Raw genomic sequence first — 21777 nt, 5'->3', positions numbered from 1 at the left:
TTGTCTACAGGAGACACACTTTAGTTTCAAAGATACAAAAAGTTTGAAAGGGAAAGGATAAAAAAAGATATACCATGCAAACAGCAACCATAAGAGAGTTAGAGTGGGCATACTAGTAGAATAGACTTTAAGACAAAAGCTGTCACTAGACATAGAGAGGAATATTTTATAACGATAAAAGAGTCAATCAGTCAAGAAGATAAAACAATTGTAAACATCTATGAACCTAACAACAGAACCCAAAACTACATGAAGTAAAAACTGACAGAATTGAAGGGAGAAATAGATAATTCAACAATAATAGTCGGGGACTTCAATACTCTACTTTCAATAATAGATAGAACAACTAGGCAGAAAATTAACAAGGCTATAAAAGACTTGAACAGCACTATAAAGCAACTAGATCTAATATATATGTATAAAATACTCTACCCAACAACAGCAGAATAAACATTTTTCTAAAGCACATATGGAAAAATCTCCAAAACAGATCTTATGCTAGGCCATAATATAAACCTAAATAGATTTAAATAATTAAAATCTTACAAAGTATCTTTTCTGACTACAAAAGAAATAAATTGGAGATTAATAACAGAAAGAAATTTGGGAACATCACAATATCAGGAAATTAAACAACACAATCCTAACTAACCAATGAGTCAAAGAAGAAATCACAAAAGAAGTTAGAAAATACTTTAAGATGAATAAAAATTAAAATGCAACATGCTAAAACATATGAGATGTACCTAAAGCAGTGCTTAGAGAAAACATTAAAGCTATAAATGCCTATATTAAAAAAGAAGAAAGATCTCAAATCAATAACATAATGTTTACCTTCAAAAACTAGAAAAAAAAGAGTAAACTAAACCCAAAGCAAGCAGAAGATGGAAAGAATAGAGGAGAAATAAATGAAATAGAGAATAGAAAAACAATAGAGAAAATCAACAAAACCAAAAACTGGTTCTTTGAAAAGATTGATAAAATTGACAAACCTTTAGCTAGACTGGCCAAGAAAAAAAGAAAGAAGGCTCAAATTTCTAAAATCAAGAATGAAAGAGAGGTCATCACAACTGACCTTACAGAAATAAAAAAGATTAGATAACCTACACGAAATAGATAAATTCCTATAAAGATATAAGCTACCAAAACTGACTAAGAAGAAATAGAAAAACTAAACATACCTAAAACAAGTTAAAAGACTGAATAAGTAACCAAACAACTTCTCACAAAGAAAAGCTCAGGGCCAGATGGCTTCACTAGTGAATTCTACCAAACACTTAAAGAAGAATTAATACCAACTGTTTACAACAAACTCTTCCAAAAAACAGACAAGGTGGGAATACTACCCATTTTATCACATGAAGAAAGTATTACCCTGATACCAAAACCAGACAAAGATCAAAAGAAAACTACAGACCAATATCTCTTATGAATATAGATGGAAAATCTTCAACAAAATACTAGCAAACTGCATCCAGCAACACATAAAAAGGATTATACACCATGAACAAGTGGGATTTATCCCAGGAATATAAGGTTTGCTTAACATCTGAAATCAATCAAAGTAATACACCATATTAATAAAATAAAAGAGAAAAACCACATGATTGTCTCAATAGATGCAGAAAAAGTATTTGACAAAATCCAATATTCTTTCATGATAAAAACACTCAACAAACCAGGCATAGAAGGGAACTTCCTCAACCTGATAAAGAGCATCTACCAAAAACACATAGCTAATATACTTAATGGTGAAAGACTGAATGTGTCCTTCTCAAGATCAGGAATAAGGCAAAGATATTTGCTCTCAGCACTTCTTTTCAACATTGGTCTAGAGGTTCTAGCTAGGACAATTAAGCAAGAAAAAAAATAAAGAGCATCCAGATTGGAAAAGAAGAAGTAAAACTACTCCATTCACAGATAATATGATCTTGTATATAGAAAATCCCAAGGAATTCACTGAAAACTATTAGAGCTAATAAACAAGTTCATCAAGATTGCATAATGTACAAAAATCAATTGTATTTCTATACACTAGAAAGGAAAAATCCAAAACTGTAATTAAGAAAACAATTCCACTTACTATAGCACCAAAAAGAACAAAATATTTAGAAGTGAATTTAACAAAAGAAGTCTAAGACTTGTACACTGAAAACACAAAACATTGTTCAAGGAAATTAAAGAAGATCTAAATAAAGAGAACAATATTCCATGTTCATGGATTGGAAGACCTAATATTGTTAAGATGGCAACAGCCACCAAATTGACCTACAGATTCAAAATAATCCCTATCAAAATCCCAGATGGCATTTTTGCAGAAGTTGACAAGCTGATTCTAAATTTCATACAGAAATGCCAGGGACTCAGAATAACCAAAACTATCTTTAAAAAGAACAAAGTTTGACTCACATTTTCTAGTTTCAAAACTAACTACAAAGCTATAGTAATCAAGACAATGTGTTATTCGCATTAGGACATATAGATCAATGCAATACAATTTACAGTCCAGAAATAAACCTGTACCTTTATGGTCAATCGATTTTTGACAAGTGTGCCAAGACAATTAAATGGGGGAAGGATAGTCTTTCCTACTGATGGTGCTGGGACAACTGGATATCCACATGTAAAAGAATAAAGTCAGACCCCTACCTCACATCACACACAAAAATTAACTCAAAATGGATCAGATACCCAAATGTAAGAGCTTAACCTATAAAATTCTTAGAAGAAAACACAGGAATAAATCTTCATGACTTTGTGTTAGGCAATGTCTTCTTAGATACAACACCAAAAGCACAAGCAAAAAGAAGAAAAAAACAGATATATTGAATTTCATCAAAATTAAAAACTTTTGTGCTACAAATCATACCATCAAGAAAGGGAAAAGAGGGGCCAGCCCAGTGGCATAGTGGTTAAGTTCATGAACTCCACTTCAGTGGGCTGGGGTTCATGGGTTTGGATCCTAGGCATGGATCTACACACTGCTCATCAAGCCATGCTGTGGTGGCATCCCATATACAAAATAGAGGAAGATTGGCATGGATGTTGGCTCAGGGACAATCTTCCTCACCAAAAAAAAAAGAAGAAAGAAAGGGAAAAGACATCCTACAGAATGGGAGAGTATATTTGCAAAGCATGTATTTAATAAGTGACACATATGTAGGATATATAAAGAACTCTTACAATGCAATAATAAAAAGAGTAATAACAATTAAAATAGAAAATGGATCTGAAATAGACATTTCTCCAAAGATATACAAATGTCCAATAAGAACATGAAAAGATCCTCAATATTACTAGCCATTAGGGAAATGCAAATCAAAACCACAATGAGATTCTCCCTCACATCCCCTAAGATGGCTATAATCAAAAGGACAGATCATAACAAGGGTTGCAAGGACATGGAGGAATTGGAATCCTCATATATTGCTGGTGGGAATGTAAAATTGCACAGCCCCTTGGGAAAAAAACTTACAAGTTCCTCAAAATGTTAAACATAGAGTTACCATTTAATCCAGCAATTGCACTTTCAGGTATATACCCAAGAGAAATGAAAACATATGTACGCACAAAACTTTGTCCACTCATGTTCAAAACAGCATTATTCATAAGAGCCAAAAAGTGGAAACTCAAATTTCCATTAGCTGATAAATGGTCAAAGAAAATGTGGTTATGTCCATACAATGGCATATTATTCAGCCATACAAAGGAATGAAGTACCAATACATGTTACAACATGAATGAACCTCAAAAACATTGTGCTGAGTGAAAGAAGCCAGTCACAAAAGACCACATAGTCTGTGATCCCATTTGCATGACATGTCCAGAATAGACAAATCTATAGAGACAGAAAATAGATTAGTGGTTGCCTGGAGCTTGTGATGGGGTAGGTGACTACCTGAGTGACTGCTGAGTACAAGTTTCCTTTTGAAGATGGCGACAAAGTTCAAAAATTAGATTATGGTCATGGTTGCACAACTCTGTAAATACACTAATATCATTGAATTGTATACTTTAAATTGATAAATTTTATGGTATGTAAATTATATCTCACAAAGCTATAAATTAAATAAACGAGATTAATTTATATATATTTATATAAATTTGTTGTAGAGATATTTTTCTAACAAAGGTGAAAATCCAAAAGTCATAATGAAATGATAAATAAATGTGATTTCATAGAACTAAAGCAAAATCAAGACACCAACAAAATATATGCGACATGTCCATAAAAATCCTTTATTTCCTCATATGCAAAGAACTCCTAAAAATTGATCAGAAAATGACCAAAAAAACCCAATATAAAATGGGGGAATGATATAAATAGAAGAAAATAATACAAAAAGAAGAGAAAATGCAGTGTCCCAAAACATAAGATGGGTAAACTCAGCTGTCTAAAAAATGCTAATTAAAACTATGAGATTTACCATTTTTATCCAGCAGCTTGGCAAGAAATAAGAAAGGTAATAATATCTGAGACTAAAGAGGATGTAAAGATATTGGTATGCTGTTTTTCAGATTGTTAATTGTTACAATTCTTTTGGAGTATCTAGCAAAATTTTAAACATACAAATCCATAAATCCCACATTCTGAAATCTTATGTAAAAAAAGCACTAAGACTTATGGATACATGTATGTATGTATACACACACACACACACACACAGAGGTATGTTTGTTATAGCATTATTTTTAGGTACAAAATCCTGGAACCAATCTGGATGGCCATCAGTTGAACAAGAATTAGTCACTCCATAATTGTTATGGCACATGTATGCTACAGAGTATTATGCATCTGCTAAAAAAATGAGTTAGGTCCATATATACTAATTTGGAGTGATGTTCACAATATAATCTTTAGGGGAAAAAGTCAGCTGCACAAGACAGTGTGCAGTATGATTCTATCTTTGTCAAAAAAATGTACAGGGCCTGGCCCGGTGGCACAGTGGTTAAGTGCACACGTTCCGCTTCGGCGGCCCGGGGTTGACCGGTTCGGATCCCGGGTGAGGACACAGCACCGTTTGTCAAGCCATGCTGTGGTAGGCGTCCCACATATAAAGTAGAGGAAGATGGGCACAGATGTTAGCTCAGGGCCAGTCTTCCTCGCAAAAAAAGAGGAAGATTGGCAGCAGATGTTAGCTAAGGGCCAGTCTTCCTTAAAAAAAAATGTACGTATGTTATTTACTGCCTTTCTTCTCCCACTGGGATATGCATTTGATGAGGGAATGGACTTTTGTCTATTTTGTTTATTGCTGTATCACCTGTGCCTAGAACAGTATCTGATACACAGTAGGTGCTCAAAATTTTTATTCAATGGATGAATCATTGCTTGTCTATTTCTGTAGGAGCAAGGAGAAGAGGGTGGGAGGGTCCACTCCAGGATATTCATTTCACTTGCCTCTGCAAAAAGGATTATTGAGAGGTAGGAGGAGAAAAGATCACTAACATTTTCTTTGTACATCTTTGTTTTGTCTCACTTGTTAAGAATAAACATATTCATTTTATAATGAAAAAATCTAAAAAATATTATGTTAAAGGGAGAAAAGGAAGATAAGCTAAGAACACCATTACATGGAGAGACACACTCAACTCTTGTCATATCCACTTCTGGGTAGAGAAGAAACGAAGAGGCAAGAGCAGATTGAGCTGTTTGGGAGCAGAGAAGACTGTAGGTTATGGGACCGGGTGGGTGCAGGGACCTTCTTTTTTTTACATTCAATTAAGGACTGTTTGTAGATGCTTTATCCATCTAAAGAAATAGATGAATTGAAAATTGCTCCTCGGGGCCGGCCCCGTGGCCGAGTGGTTAAGTTCGCGAGCTCCACTGCAGCCGCCCAGGGTTTCACCAGTTCGGATCCTGGGGTTTGGATCCTGGGCACGGACATGGCACTGCTCATCAAGCTATGCTGAGGTAGCAGCCCACATGCCACAACTAGAGGGACCCACAACTAAAAATATACAACTATGTCCCGGGGGGCTTTGGGGAGGAAAAAAAAAGGAAAAAAATTTCTTTTAAATCTTAAAAAAAAAAAAAGAAAATTTCTCTTCTTGGTTTCAAATATGAGCACATTCACTGCTTGGTGTCTGAAACTATTTCCATTTTGTTTCTACCAATGAGTAACCAATAAGTGCTTGTCTCCATTCTCGTGGCTGCTCTTAGTCACTCTGGACTGGTTCTACTTGGTCACCAGTACCAGCACTCAGAATTCTCCTTAGAGTATACACACCTTTGGTAAAGAGGCCTCGAGCACGTTGCCCTAGTTACTTGGTACTGGAAAAATTGAGGGGTCATACCAGAGCCCAGTCTGATGTAAGCTCCTCGATTGCTGCCTTCTTCATAATAATTGGAAGCAGAAAATACAGTAACAACCTGATTAAAGAAAAAGAGGGTCAGGTTCACAGAGAGTTAGTCCTCAAAAGGTCCTTCAATAAAATCAGAAATAGCTCAATTCTTAAAAAGCAAAAACCAAAGTTCAAAATCCATACAAATGATCTAAATCTGATGGGATTTCGTGTGACTCCATTAGAGAGAAACAAGGCTTTTAAATCAGTGTCCCCAGGAGTATTAACTTCTAGCCACTCATCCTTGCAGTTCATGGCCTTGCAATCCTGTGTACAATTTTAGTTCCATATCCTAGAATACTCCTTAATGCTCAATTTTGCAAATTCTAATTTTCCAAGGGGGCAAGCCTTTATTTTCTTTCCTTGTGATATTTGAACATTCAAATAAAACTTGTCTAGTATCACATTTTTTTTTTGCTTGGAACGGACTGATTTAGAGGGCTTAGGGCCTCACACAAAACCAGTGCCTTAAGGGCAGAGAGAGAGTGGCTAGAATAAGGGATCACACACAACCACTCTGCTGGGAAGGAACCAGCCTTGGAGCCCTGGTGGAGGATGGGAGGGTAATACTAGTCTGTGACAGGAAACCAGTCCTGCCCTAATGAGCATGTCACTTCAGACAAGCCACTGCTATTTCCTCTCCATTTGCTTATTACAAAGAAATCCTAAATAACACTTGCCTTAACCATCTCACAATGTTAGTATGAGCCTCAAATGAACAGAGTTAAGAAAAGTGAAAGTATTTAAATAAAAGGAAATGCCACATAATTTGATATTCCTTTTTATTTATCGCTGTTCACTATTAGAAAGAGGGGCATCCGAGGACAATGTGGGACAAGAAACCAGTTCCTCAGTCCTCACCTCTTTTAGCCTTATCAGACACCACTGAAGGAGCACAACATGCTCCATTTTAGCGGCTGCAGCTAAACTGACCTCAGCGAGTGCCTTGCTAGAGATCACCTACTCAGTGAGTGGAAGGAAAGTATGTTTGGTGGCTCTGCCCTGCAAAGGGAAAGCACAAAAAGGTGGGAGAGAGCAAACCGGGCTCCCTGCTGCCTTCCACGTCCTCTGTGAGGGTAAGTGCAGTCTTAACCCGACTGTACCAGAGAGTTGCCTTGCGGTTAGTAAAGAACAAAGCATTTCTATGAGTGTACTTGGTGTCATGTGTCAGAATTTCCATCTGAGGTTAGGGAAGATAAGAGAAACAAACCAAATAGCTCTCAGTATGAGGGACAGTGAGGTCTCTACAAACAACCTATATGAACCCTACAGTCTCCTATTTCTGTCCACCAGAGTATGGCCTTTTGTTTTGGTACTAGGGAAAACATCTTCCCATGGGCCTCTATGTCAGACACATCCTATAAAAAAAGACTCTGCTTGGGGGGAGGATATCTGTGATGATGTCACCAACAATGTCAGCTTACCTTCCCATCATGGCAGATTTCGTACCCTTCGGGCTTACATTCATGAGACCTAACAAGCATCTTCAACTGGTATCTATTAAGAATCTTGGAGGTAATATCTGGTCCAAAATAGCAGCCCCCTCCTCGACTTGTGTTTGGGTAACAGCCTCTTTTGCCTCTGGGATCACTCCACAGAATATCGATAACCTTGGAACAACAAACCAGATTAGGCTGCTGCTTACAGGTGAGAGTCTATCTTTCCAGATTCTAACTTCTTTGCCAGAAAGATTAACCCAAGTTACCCCGAAGTCTTACTGTTTCTCATTCCTCCTTCAAAATTGTTTCATACTCATCTCCATGAATCCTTTCCAGAATAATTTTAATGCCCATAGCCACCACAATCCCTTTCCGCTCATCCCCAATAACCAATGTAGCGATAACAATAACCAATGCAGCAATACTTAGCAATCATAAAGAGTCAGCCCTTGGCTTTTTTTTTTTTTTTTTGGTCTTTAAAAATTCCATCACAGGGGCCAGCCCGGTGGCGCTGTGGTTAAGTGTGCACGTTCCACTTCGGCGGCCCCAGGATCGGGTGGTTCGGCAGCTGGTTCGGATCCCGGGTGCTGATGTGGCACTGCTTGTCAAGCCATGCTGTGGTAGGCGTCCCACATACAAAGTAGAGGAAGATGGGCATGAATGTTAGCTCAGGGCCAGTCTTCCTCAGCAAAAAGAGGAGGACTGGCAGTAGTTAGCTCAGGGCTAATCTTCCTCAAAAAAAAAAAATAATAAAAATAAAGTAAAATAAAAATAAAAATTCCATCACAATTATTTCACAGTTTGCTGAATCTACAAAGGTCTTTTCTCTTTAAAATCTTCCCTGTCCTGTGCAAAGGAGAAAGTAGCTCCCGACAATGAATACACATTAGGTGTTCTTAATATGTTCAAAGAAATAAAGTAGGTCTCTCAACTGTGCCTTTGGCACTGGTTTTTGTCCTGTTGAGCACATGGCATGAAGAAGCCTTTGCTTTTTCCTACTATAAATACAGACAGCTATTCTTCCAAGAACACCTCCTAAAGCATTGCCTTCACTGTTTGCCCCCTTGATAAATACATCCTCAGTTTCAGCAATACCTTTAGTCACTGATTGCTTTGAACAGTGTCTTCTCCTAAATCCACAAGTACTTTATTAGCATAACATTTCCTTTTGGGACCGAAAAAGGCAAATACAGGCTACACGATGTCCAGCACTGAAGACTCAAGTTTCTACGAATATTTTTCATAGAAAATTGGGGGCTCCTTCTTTGTGGCTCTGATCTACATATGTTTTGACAAATAAAAACGGCAAGCAATAGGAGATATTGGAGTATATGAAGAAGACATGTGGTGTAAACCTAATTTGGCCTGACTGTTTTTTCCAAAAGGGCCTGACTGTGGCCATTGAGTACGCATTGCATATCTGCTTTAAAACATTTCCTATGGCAAGAACAAAAGGCCCTTGAGATACAGGTGCAACTTCCCCCCACATTGGCATTTCCTTAGGGATAAGCATCTTTCCTTAGGCTAGGAACTGATTGCTGCACTCACCTTTGACCACCCAGCTCACCTGTGACCACTCGGTTCGAGACAACAGACTGCCACCCTGCTGTGTTCACTGAGACAGAAGACCTACCTGCTGTTTCATCAATTGCTGTGCTGATAGAGCAGTCTCGTGACTATTGTAAAAGGGACATTTCAATCCTATGTGAAACATCCTCTCTGGGGGTATATAACCACTCTGTGCACCCCACTTCTTCGGGGCCCTTTCTTCCTTCGGGAAGAAAAGCCCCGGGCCATGGTCCTCAGATTTCAGCTCAGAATAAACTCTTCCAAATTTTACGGATTATTTTCATCAACAGTTTCTTTCTTTAAATGTTTCCTATAGGAGCTTAAGCAGTAGTGAGAAAAACTAGCTTTGTCACTAATGCTGTGCAACCTTGAGAAAACTCTCTGAGTCTCATTTTCTAGATCTTTAAAATCAGAGGTTTAGGCTAGATGACTTGTGAAGCATCTCAAAATTCTGAAAAACTATGATCCTGAGTCCGTATTTTCCATGTTTCTTTTGAGGGCATGAAGAAGCATGCATTTTAAGTTGTGCAGTTATTCTAATGGGTCCAAATCAGGTCTTAAGAAGAAGACCAGAAAAGGCTGTCCCACTAAACCTGACTGTACACCCATTTACAGGTTTGGTATTGAAGGAGAGCCAGAAATAAGTGAGGGGAAAGACAGTGAGGTGGAGAGAAGAATAGAACTGGTAGGAAAGCTACTCTGGAAAGATAAACAGCTGGTCAGAACTGAACGCTTGGCACCAGGAACATACCAGACACTTTCAGAGTTTTTGATGATTGATTGAAGTAAGAATTAAAACCACCCAAAGAAAATTCAGAGCAGGTTTCTCCTTTCTCTCCCACTGAATTCCAACATTGGCACCACCCTATCCTACAAATAAATGGAACCCATTTACTTTGCTGGTGTCTGCGACAAAAATAACACTTGCATTTTAAACTGAGCCATATCTGGCTCTTACACCATGAATTCATGTTTGGAGGACATGATTTGACCTTTAGTATAATGAAGGAGGAAACATGAACTCAAGGAGTTGTGTTTCATAAGGAGGGGATTAAGTTTTAAATTCCTACATGAGATGCAAGTCATTTATAGCAAAAATTACCCTTAGAAAAAAACCTCTTAACTTACCCTTAAAGCACAGTATACATGATTTTGTATCTACAACCCTATACAATAATGTGGATGTGTGAATATTTTATATATGTGATAATGTACAATATGATACATTATCTGAAAATAAAATTTTACTTTTTCTCCTTTTGCCATACACATATAGTTAAAATTTACATAAATTAAATGTATATATGATGAGACTTTGTTGAACTAGAATAAGCATTGACCAAGGAGTTAACTCTTCAAGTGTCACCTGTGTCACCTTGGACAAGGCACTTAACCTATTCAGGCCTTAGTCTGCTCCTCAGTGAGATGAGGAAGATATATCTAACACTCAGTTTTCTTTGATTCAAAGTCATAAGGGGTTTCAGTTTCACAGAAATGAACTTCTTCAGGATCATCCGTTCCATGAGTTCTGCCTTTCTTTTTCTCTGTCTAGCATTCATTCACTTGACTAGGTTTACCCAGACTGTGGCCACAACATAGATTTAATTCCGAGGCTCACAAACACAAAACTCTACGCAGGGGCTTTTGTTGGTGAAACAAACTCTTCAGCAGAGACAGTCCTTCCTCTCAACAACATCCTCTGAAATGCACGGGCCTTTTGGGTGGTTAAGTGCACGAAAGAATAATTATTCACAATATTCTTTCCTCAAATTTTTCAAACCAGAAATGGGAAGTTTTACTGAATGACAGCTTTTATATGACCTGGTCAACAAAAATCTATTTGTATCTCAGCCTTTAAACACCCTAAATCCAAAATAAATCCTGCAAGAAGTGCCCTGTGCTTGTCTGCAGTTTTAAGTAATCCGGTTTCCAAAAGTATACTTTGGGAGAGAGTTAATAGCTCTGAAAAATGTGTCTAAATGCTTTTCTTCTTCTAAGACACTAATACTATAGATTCACTATCCTTTTGTATTTTCCCTTAGTTATGTGTCCTCCTTCCAGCTTTTGAACATGTCATTTTAAAAGCTGTGCTCAGCGCAACCCTTCCAGCCAGGTACCTAGATTTCTTTAGATGCCTACTCCTTGTCTACCCATTGCCTCATTGGATGAGGGGAGATTAGAGTAGTTCATTTCCTTCTTGAGACCTCCTATTACTCCTAAGTGACCTTTCCCTTAGAAAGAGAGCATGGGCATTAGAGTGCGAGCTAGGAAAAAATCCTGCTCTATCATTTAGTGTCTAGCCAAGTGACTACAAACAAGCCGTTTCACTCCTGGAAGCCTTCTTAATGAGGCTGACTAGCCTATTTAAAATTTCACTCTACCTCCAGTTCTTCTGCTTCCCCTCAGCTTGTTCTAGTTTTTAATTCTTTCCATAGAATTTCTCACTTAACATATTATATCATTTACTTGCTTATTATTATGTTGTTATTTAACTCCTCCCATTAGAATGTAAGCTCCATGAGGTAATAGAACTTTGGTCATTGACATTCTCAAAAGTCTAGAAAAGTGCCTGACATATAGTAGGTGCTGAATAAATACTTGTTAAATGAATGAATGAAGACAAGGGAGTCACTTGGGATATAAATAATTAAAATTATTTTTTAAACCTCTCTGGCCTCCTTCTTGTTGCAAGTCTGTCCTAAAGGAAGAGTACCACACTTGTCTCTAAACAGTGACTTAGCTATGAGTACATATATCTCCCACACTTCAGTGAACATAAGATAGAATTAAATTATAGCACTCTGCCAAGAATGCACTTCCATGAGCATGGGACAAATAAAGAGCCTATGGTCTTTATTATAACATAACTTATAGGTATTAAGAAATAAAGTAGTCATGAAATGTGTTTTTATCTGGAAATTTCAACTCTAGCTAACTAAACTATGCATATCCACTATATACCAGGAACTGAGGAAAGAAAATTAAGGGCACAACTGAAATTATTAAAACATTGGGAATGATATTCTGGTCAATCTTACCCTGCGTCAGCTCTAGTCATGTACATGGAGTCTGTAAGATGCCTCATCTATATTGTTGGGGCAGGTGGAGGTTCTATTACAGAATAATGACCCCCAGTCCCCTCCTTCCCACTTCTTAAGGTTCCATCTCTCTATAATTCTAACTCATCTAAGCTTCTAGAGGCCACAATTTCCTTTTTGTGCAACTCCAATATCTTTCGCATCATCCTTTTTATTCACCACAATCCTAGAAGTGCTTGTTCTAATTTTCGGTCTTCGGAATTTGGATGTCAAAATTTAAGGAGGCATCTTTTCCTACTTGCTATAGGATACCTCTTATTCTTACTTGATTTTTAAATACTTTGGATGCAGAATCCAGTAATGAATTCTATTTCTCTCTTACTACCCCCTCCCCTCACTCTCTATCCCCCACCTCTTTCTCCTCATTGATTAGATTATATCTACAGCAGAAATCAAATTTGGGCAACATTGTCCGCAATCAAGGTATAAGGGTACAGAATCAAGAAATAGAGGCTTCTTGGGGGTAAGCAATTAGAAGTCTGGTAGTTCCATGACAGTAGTAGCAACAGTAGACCAGCTAGAAGTTTAAAAGACAGAATCAGGGAAAGAGACAGATGAGAAGAGCCCTCTTGGGCCAGAATAAGCCTCAAAGATTGTTAACACCCTGCCGTGCAAAAAAGTTCAACTTTAATTGGATCAGACTGTAGAGCTATTTGTGAATCCCAAGGCATTGCTAAAAACAATAGTGCAATCAGCTGGCAGTTAGTGAAGGCTAATAGCTGGATCTGATACAAAGAGAGGCAGATGGGCCAAAGCTTAAAGGGAAAATCAGGGAAAGAGACAAAAAGAACCTAGCCAAAACTACAACCATCCCTAGTAGTCAGGGAAACTGAGTGCATGCCCAAGGCAGCACCCTGTGAGGAGTGACATCAGGGGCTACACACTGAGAGGGAATAGACTTCACTGAACTAGTCCACACAAGCCACTAAACAAATAAATGAGCAAAAAAGCAAATAACAACAACTAGCCCCAGAGGAGTGTGGGAATAACTATCTAGAGTTATTATGATGTATTACCTAAAATGTCCAGTTTTCAACAAAAAAATTACAAGACATGCAAAGAAAAAAATACACAGGGAAAAACAAGCAGGCAATAGAAATTGCCTTTGAGGGGATTAGATGTTGACTTAGCAGTCAAAGATTTCAAAGCTACTATTATAAATATGTTCAAAGACAGATATATATAAAACACTCTGCTCAACAAGAACAGAATACATTTTCTTCTCAAGAGCATGAGGCACATTCTCCAAGACAGACCATATGCTAGGCCATAAAAAAAGCCTCAATAAGTTTTAAAAGGATTTAAATCATGCAAAGTATGTTCTCCAACCACAACTGAATTCAAGTAGAAATCAATAAGAGAAGGAAACATGGGAAATTCACAAATATGCAGAAATTAAACAACACACTCCTAAATAACATATGGGTTAAAGAAGAAATCACAAGGGAAATTAGAAAGTTCTCTGAGATGAATGAAAATGAAAACACAACATAGCAAAACTTATGGGATGGAGCTAAAGCAGTACTTACAGGAAATTTTACAGCTTCATTAAGAAAGGAAAAAATCTCAAATCAATGACATTGACTTTCACCTTAGGAAACTAGAAAAAGAAGAGCAAATTAATCTAAAGTAAGCATAAGGAAGGAAATAATAAAGATTAGAGCAGAAATAAATGAAAGAGAGAATAGAAAACTAGAGAAAAGCCAATAAAACCAAAAGTTGGTCCTTTGAAAAGATCAATAACATTGACAAACATTAGTGAGACTGACCAAGAGAAAAAGAGGGAGACTCAAGTTACTAAAATCAGGAATGAAAGAGGGGACATGACTACTGACCTTATAGAAATTTAAATATATATAATATATATATTATATAACATACATATTTATGTAATACTACAAACAACTCTAGAGCAACAAATTAGATAAATTAGATGAAGGACAAATTTCAAGATACAAACTATCAAGACTACCAAGATACAAACTACTCAAGAAGAAATAGAAAATCAGAATAGAACTATAGCAAGAAACAAGATTGAATTAGTAATTTTAAAACTCCTACAAAGAAAAGCCTAGGCTCAGATGGTTTCACTGGTGAATTCTACCAAACATTTTAGGAAGAATTAATATCACTCCTTCACAAACTCCTCCAAAAATAGAAGAGGAGATAACACTTCCCAATCCATTCTATGAGGCCAAATTTATACTAATACAAAGACATCATAAGAAAAGAAAACTATAAAACAATATCCTCTATGAATGTAGGTGTAAAAATCCTCAAAAAAATATTAGCAAACTGAAGCCAGCAACATACAAAATGGATTACACACCATGACCAAGTGAGATTTATCCCAGGAATGTAAGGTTGGCTTAACATCTAAAATTAATCAATGTAATACACCATACTAATAGAATAAAGGACAAACACCACACATCTTAATAGATGCAGAAAAAGCATTTGACAAAATCCAACACCCTTTTGTGATAAAAACACTCAACAAAGTAGGCACAGAAGAGTACTTCCTCAATCTGATGGAGGACAATTAATATACAAACACAAAGCTAATATACTTAATGGTGAAAGACTGAATGCTTCTCTCTAATATCAGGAATAAGACAAGGACGTCTATTCTTACCACTTCTATTCAACACTGTACTGGAGGTTCTAGACAGGGCAATTAAGCAAGAAAAAGAAATAAAAGGCAGCCAGATTGGAAAGGAGGAAGCAAAATTATTTCTATCCACAGATAACACACTCTTGTATATAGAAAGTCCCAAAGGAATCAACTAAAAACCATCAGAATGAATAAACAAGTTGATCAAGGTTCACAACACAAGATCAGTATACAAAAGTCAATTGTATATCTATACACTGGCAATGAACAATCCAAAATGTAATTAAGAAAACAATTCTAGTTACAATAGCACCAAAAATACTTAGGAATAAATTAGGAATAACTTTAACAAAACAAGCACCTCAGTGTATGTGATTATAAAACACTGTTGAAATTAAAGATCTAAATAAATTCATGTTCATGGAACTGAAGATATAATATTGTTAAGATTGCAATTGTACCCAAATTTATCCACAGACTCAAGGCAATCTCTACCAAAATCCTAACCGTTTTTTGATAGAAATTGACAAACAGATCCTAAAATTCATATGGAAATTCAAGGGACCCAGAATAGTCAAAACAACCCAGAAAAAGAAGAACAAAGGTGGAAAACTCACATTTCTCAATTTCAAAACTTTCTACAAAGCTACAGTAATCAAAACTGTATAGTACTGATGTAAGGATAGACATATAGATCACGGAATAGAATTAGGAGTCTAGAAATAAACTTTCATATTTATAGTCAATTGATTTTTGATAAGAGTGCCAAGAAAATTCAATGAAAATAGTCTTTTTAACAAATGGTGCTGGGATAACTGGATATCCACATGCAACAGAATGAATTTGGACACCTACCTCACACTGTACAGAAAAATTAACTCAAAATTAATCAGACACCTAAACGTAAAAGATAAAACTATGACTCTCTTAGAAGAAAACATAGGAATAAATCTTCATGACTTTGGGTTAGGCAATGGCTTCTTAGATACACCAAAAGTGTAAGAAAAAAGAAAAAATAGATACGTGGATTTCATCAAAATTAAAAACTTCTGTGCTGCAAATAATACCATCAAGAAGGCGAAAAGATAGCTCACAGAATGGAGAGAATATTTGCAAATAATATAAGGGATAAGGGATTTATATCCAGAATATATAAAGAACTCTTATAATGCAATAACAAAAATAAATAATTTTCAAAATGGGTAAAGGATCTGAATAGACGTTTCTCCAAAGAAGATATACAAATGGCCAATAAGCACATGAAAAGATGCTCAGCATCATTAATCATCAGAGAAATGCCAAAATCACGATGAGATTACATCTCACACCCACTAGAATGGTCATAATCAAAAGGATAGACAACAATTGTTAGGATGCAGAGAAATTGGAACTTTCATACATTGGTGATTGCAATGTAAAATAGTGCAGTCACTTGGGAAAACAATTTGGAAGTCTCTCAAAATGTTAAATAAACTTAGAATTATCTTATGACCCAGCAATGCCGCTCCTAGGTATATACCCATAAAAATGAAAACACATGTCCACACAAAAACTTGCATGCGAATGTTCATAGCAGCATTATTCTTAACAGCCAAAAAGTGGAAACAACCCATATGTCCACCTACTGATGAATAAATAAGCAAAAGTGCTATATGCATACAATGGAATATTATTCAGCAATAAAAAGAAAATGAAGCACTGATACATCCTACAACATGGATGAACTTCAAAACATTGGGCTGAGTAAAAGAAGCCAGACACAAAAGATTGCATATTGTATGGGTCCATCTCTATAACATGTCCAGAATAGGCAAATCTATAAAGACCAAAAGTAGATTGGTAGTTGCCTAAGGCTGTGGCGGGCACCGGGGGTGGGGGAGGTGGCTGGAGAGGGAGTGAGGAGTGACTGGTAATAGGTATACAGTTTCTTTTTCAGGTGAATGAAAATGTTCTAAAATTAGATTGTGGTGATAGTTGCACAACACTGTGAATATACCAAAAACCATTGAATTACATACTTTAAATGAGTGAATTACATGGTATGTGAATTAGATCTCAATAAAGCTGTTAAAAATATAGTGATAATTCAGAGAAAAGGATATGATGTGCTTATAAGTCACTTTTATCTATATATTGTAACGGACAACATCATCTATGCTACGTCTTCCTTTGCCATTGTGGTGAACACTTTGATTACCTACCTGTTCCCATTCATGCTTTGTTAACTGTTCAGAGAGGGATCCACTTGTTCTGACTCCTCGAGGCACAGCAGTTGTACCTACTTTATTTTTCAAGTCAGCAGCATAGTCTTCATCTATTGGAAATGGTGGCATCAGCACAGATTTCATCTAGAAAACAAATTCACGCTTTAGCCAAACCCTATGCTTACTGTGCTCCATGCAGAAACTTCAGTACCAGTTGCTATTGTCTATATTGTGCCTCAACTCAGTGAAAAACACATGGTCACCTTTTCCATCTCACCCACCTCCTTTATCTTATTGATCCAGTGATCTCTATAAAGTGGGCCTATTAAATTGTTTGTACATTTTTCAACTCAAGACACTGCCACACAGGAAAAGTTTCCCATTAGAGTTTCTAAAGGACCCCAGAGGCATAGATGTCAGTGCTAGACATGTTCTGAGGCATCATCACAGGGAATGGAAGCTACTAAGGGAAAACTAGTCTCCCGAGCTTTTATCCATACATGGGTCTAAGAGAGAACCAAAAGGCTTTGAGTTCAGAAACACCTCTTAAGATGGCGGCTGCTTTTCATTTTATTGTGTTTTCCAGGAGAAATGAAATGAAAGAAAGTACATCTGTGTCCAGGCAAGTACTCAGAGGACAGAAGTTGAAAACTTTGGAAGCCCTTCAACTTAAATGCGATGTGGTTCACAATCTGACCCTGCCAGCAATTGGTTATGTTCTCTAATCTTAGCAACAAAAGTGATGCATTTCTTTGGAAAATAAAATGTCTTTCTGATAGCACATCAATTACTATAATCCCTTCTTCATTCCCTTACATAACTTGAGACTACAATTTTATACTTGTTTCTTTATACAAAACAATTTGAAACAATACTTCTGTTACTTTGGTGGCCTTAGTTCAGTGATGGACAATTCTCTGTGGTAGGCACTTAGTTTCTTCTATAAACTAGGGTGGATATGAAATCTTACCTTTATTTTTCAAAAATAAAATTGAATCTTAGTCTGAGGTCCTGTCTCATTGAAATGATTGGAAACTCAATCTCAGCTATTATTAGTGAGTTCACAGCCTACCCTCCCCGTCTCCCCCCAGCAAATGTCCCCAGGTCTTAGCAGAGCAGAATATTCTGGGAAGACACTCTGGACTTTGGTCCACACAATTTACTTCTGATAAGCTCATTGGGCAAGGCCACATGGTCTTTCTCTCTCTCTCTCTCTCTTTTTTTTTTAAAGATTGGCACCTGAGCTAACAACTGTGGCCAATCTTTTTTTTTTCTGCTTTATCTCCCCAAATCCCCCCTGGTACATAGCTGTATATCCTAGTTGCAGGTCCTTCTAGTTGTGGCATATGGACGCCGCCTCAACGTGACCTGACAAGCGGTGCCATGTCCGCGCCCAGGATCCGAACCCTGGGCTGCTGCAGCAGAGCGCGCGAACTTAACCACTCAGCTACGGGGCCGGCCCCCCCCCCTTTTTTAATTGATCTAATGTTGGTTTATAATTATATAGGTTTCATGTATACAACATTATCATTTGACTTCTGTATAAACTACAGTGTGTTCACTACCAAAATCTAGTTTCCATCCATCACCCACATGGTCTCTTAAGTATGTGTGGCTCTGCTGTTTCCTATGCCGCTTGGGATCAGGATACTTTGCCCAGCCCCCGCAAAGTACCACACTATCATTTTCTCCTGGGGATCCTACTAGCCATCCTTGCCCCCGCAAGGTACCACACTATCATTTTCTCCTGGGGGTCCTACTAGCCATCCTTTCCCCCACCTCCTGCCAGGGAGTTTGAAGAATATTAAATCAGAGTCTTAGTCTTATAGAACCTTCCTTCTCTGTCCCTTTGCATTGACTCACCAACCTGCCTACGTTACAAAATGCCTTTAAGGAACCTAGAATGGAGGCTATCATCAGGTTCCCCCAACTCTACCCCTCCCCTATTAACAATCAGACCACCACAACAGGAGTAAAGCAGGAAGCATGGTCACCCCTACACTTGGAGGGTCCTAAGGGATGGGAAAGTGGGGGTTATAAAATTGGACTTGAAAATCTACTTTTGTATCTCATCTGGTAGAGTTCCAAAGGCTTGAACCTACTGCTTTCATTACAGTTCAATTATATTTAATATAACAAGTATGTGCTGCCAATTCAACCTCACTCTAGGTGACAGAAGACACAAAAAAGATACAAGTCAAATTTCTATCTTTAAAACCAGTCTCATGAGTAGATGGAACAATGATCCCCAAAGGAGACGAAATTTGAGGTATCCTGAGACAATTCCTGGCCCCAAAACTTCTCCCCAGGGTCTGTCTTGGTGACTGAAATTCCAACCTCAGTTCCAAGTATCAGGAAAAAGAGGAGGGAGTCGGAGAAGAGAGCTTTATGTTCAGAGCTCACTCTATGCTGTTTTCTTCATCTAGGTAATTGTATTTAATCTTTCCTACAATTCAATACGGTAGGCATTTTTAGCTTCAATGTACAGTGTGGAAACTGAGGCTTAGAAAACTTTAGTACCTTGCCCATTCACCCAGCCACAAAGTGGCAGAGCAGAGCATAAAGCTAGCTACACCTGTCTGATGTCAGAGCCTCATTGTTTACAAGGTCCAGATGGCTCTCAACTTGGGGTTTCCAAAGAAATAGTAATGGGCATTCCAGAGACATGCTCTCAATATTTCACAAAGCCCTAGAGAGGGCTAGCTGCTCAGGCTAAACTCAGGAAAAGTTTCCAATCTGATCAATTGGTAGTGGCTGCCATGACTGATTAGCACGGTTGTCACAGGGCAGGTGGTGGTGGTGGAGTGTCACATTCATGCCATGTTCTTGCCAATATGTGACTGACAGAAACATGTTCCCTTGCTCTTGGCTAGAATCATATCCACTCATTATGTTAACACTGACTATTTCATGTTGATCGAAACATCTTATTGGCTTGACTATTTGCTTGATATCATGAGAAAGATGCCTTAAACTTAGAGTGGCCTTAAAATTTATTGCAATGGGATGCTTTTTGAGAGTAAAAGAAGGCACTATTAACAATTACACCAGGACAACAGGTGTAAACCAGGAAGTATGGTTATCACTGGGTGAGGTTGGGGACAGAGTATGTAAAATTACCACAGAATCAGGACAGGTGTTGTGAAAAACTTCCTATCCAGTTTTGTCTTAGGTTTGCCCTGCTTTGATCTTAAATCTCTTAGGAGATATTCAACGAACATTGACTAAGTGCTTACTACATCTTAGGTGCTGGGGTTCTATCAGTGAACCAGAGAAGCAGGGAAGGATAGTAAACAAACAGTATCATAATTCCTTATTTAATTTTGGTAACCGTTAAGAAGGATATGTACAAGGGGCTTGAGAGCATATAGAAGGGAATCTGGTATAGTCCGGAGGTCGTGGAAGGCTTTCCAGAGGGGGTACATATTTAAGTTGAAATTAAAAGGATAAGAAGAGGGGCCAGCCAGCTGGCATGGCAGGTAAGTTCACGCACTCTGCTTCAGCAGCCCTGAGTTCACAGGTTCGGATCATGTGCACAGACCTATACACTGCTCATCAACTCAGGCTGTGGCAGCATCCCACGTACAAAATAGAGGAAGACCTGCACAGATATTAGCTCAGGGACAATCTTCCTCAAGCAAAAAGAGGAGATTGGCAATGCATGTTAGCTCAGGGCCAATCTTCCTCACCAAAAAAAAAAAAAAAAAAAGGATGAGATGAAATTAACAGCAATATTATCATTCACATGTGTATAAAGGTTCCAAACACTCAAGGTGAATAGCAGTCATATTTCTGTCTATATCAAGCTAAATTCCGGCTCTAGACCTCAGTTGCCTAGATTGGTTGGAAACTGATTATCAGTCTCTGAGGGGTAAGGGTTCAGGTTTCTCACTAGGACCATATACAATCATCTGGCTCCAGAGCGGCTATTGGTTCTCACGCCCACATGACACCCCCTATGCCCCTGGTCTGAGGGCTTTGGCTGGCCTCTGGTACAGGAGGAAGACAACTCCATCACTTTGCAAGGCCCAGCCAAAGGAATCCTTCACTAAGCGTGGGAGCATTACAGGCCCCACATAGGCACTTCCCTTGGAGGTTCTATACATGTTCCTGCTCTGCTTCTGTTGTACTTAATACGATTACTTGGGTTTAAAATATTTCCCCAAAAATACCCTGAGCCGTTTGGAGTATAGTATAAGGGAAATCATATCAATTCAGAAACAAATTGCTGAGTGATTCCACTTCTCTGAAGTATCTAGAGTAGTCAAATTCATAGAGACAGAAAGTAGCATGGTGGTTGGCAGGGGCTGGAGGGAGGGGGAATGGGGAGTTATTGTTTAATGGGTAGAGCTTCAGTTTGGGAAGATAAAAAGTTCTGGAAATGGATGGTGCTGGTAGTAGTGATGGATGCACAACAATGTGAATGTACTTAATACCACTGAATTGTACACTTAAAAATGGTTAAAGTAGTAAATTTTATGTTACATATAGTTTACCACAATATTAATTAA

General features: G+C 37.8%; 1 protein-coding gene across 21 annotated transcripts in view; it reads right to left on the bottom strand.

Moving 5' to 3' along the window:
* PPEF1 (protein phosphatase with EF-hand domain 1) overlaps positions 1 to 21777 on the bottom strand; it is a 122710-nt gene that overhangs the window by 11082 nt on the left and 89851 nt on the right. For all 21 annotated transcript variants that reach the window (XM_070605260.1, XM_070605271.1, XM_070605257.1 and 18 more), the window contains 3 exons: positions 17264 to 17410; positions 7767 to 7952; positions 6228 to 6370 (listed from right to left, as the gene is read on the bottom strand). In XM_070605260.1, coding sequence (XP_070461361.1) covers positions 6228 to 6370; positions 7767 to 7952; positions 17264 to 17410 — 476 coding nt within the window. The remainder of the gene's footprint in view (positions 1 to 6227; positions 6371 to 7766; positions 7953 to 17263; positions 17411 to 21777) is intronic.

The sequence above is a fragment of the Equus przewalskii genome, chromosome X (assembly GCF_037783145.1).
Source record: "Equus przewalskii isolate Varuska chromosome X, EquPr2, whole genome shotgun sequence".
Taxonomy (NCBI): domain Eukaryota; kingdom Metazoa; phylum Chordata; class Mammalia; order Perissodactyla; family Equidae; genus Equus; species Equus przewalskii.
The sequence above is the reverse complement of the archived record's forward strand: the minus strand, read 5'-3'. Positions and strand labels throughout refer to the sequence as shown.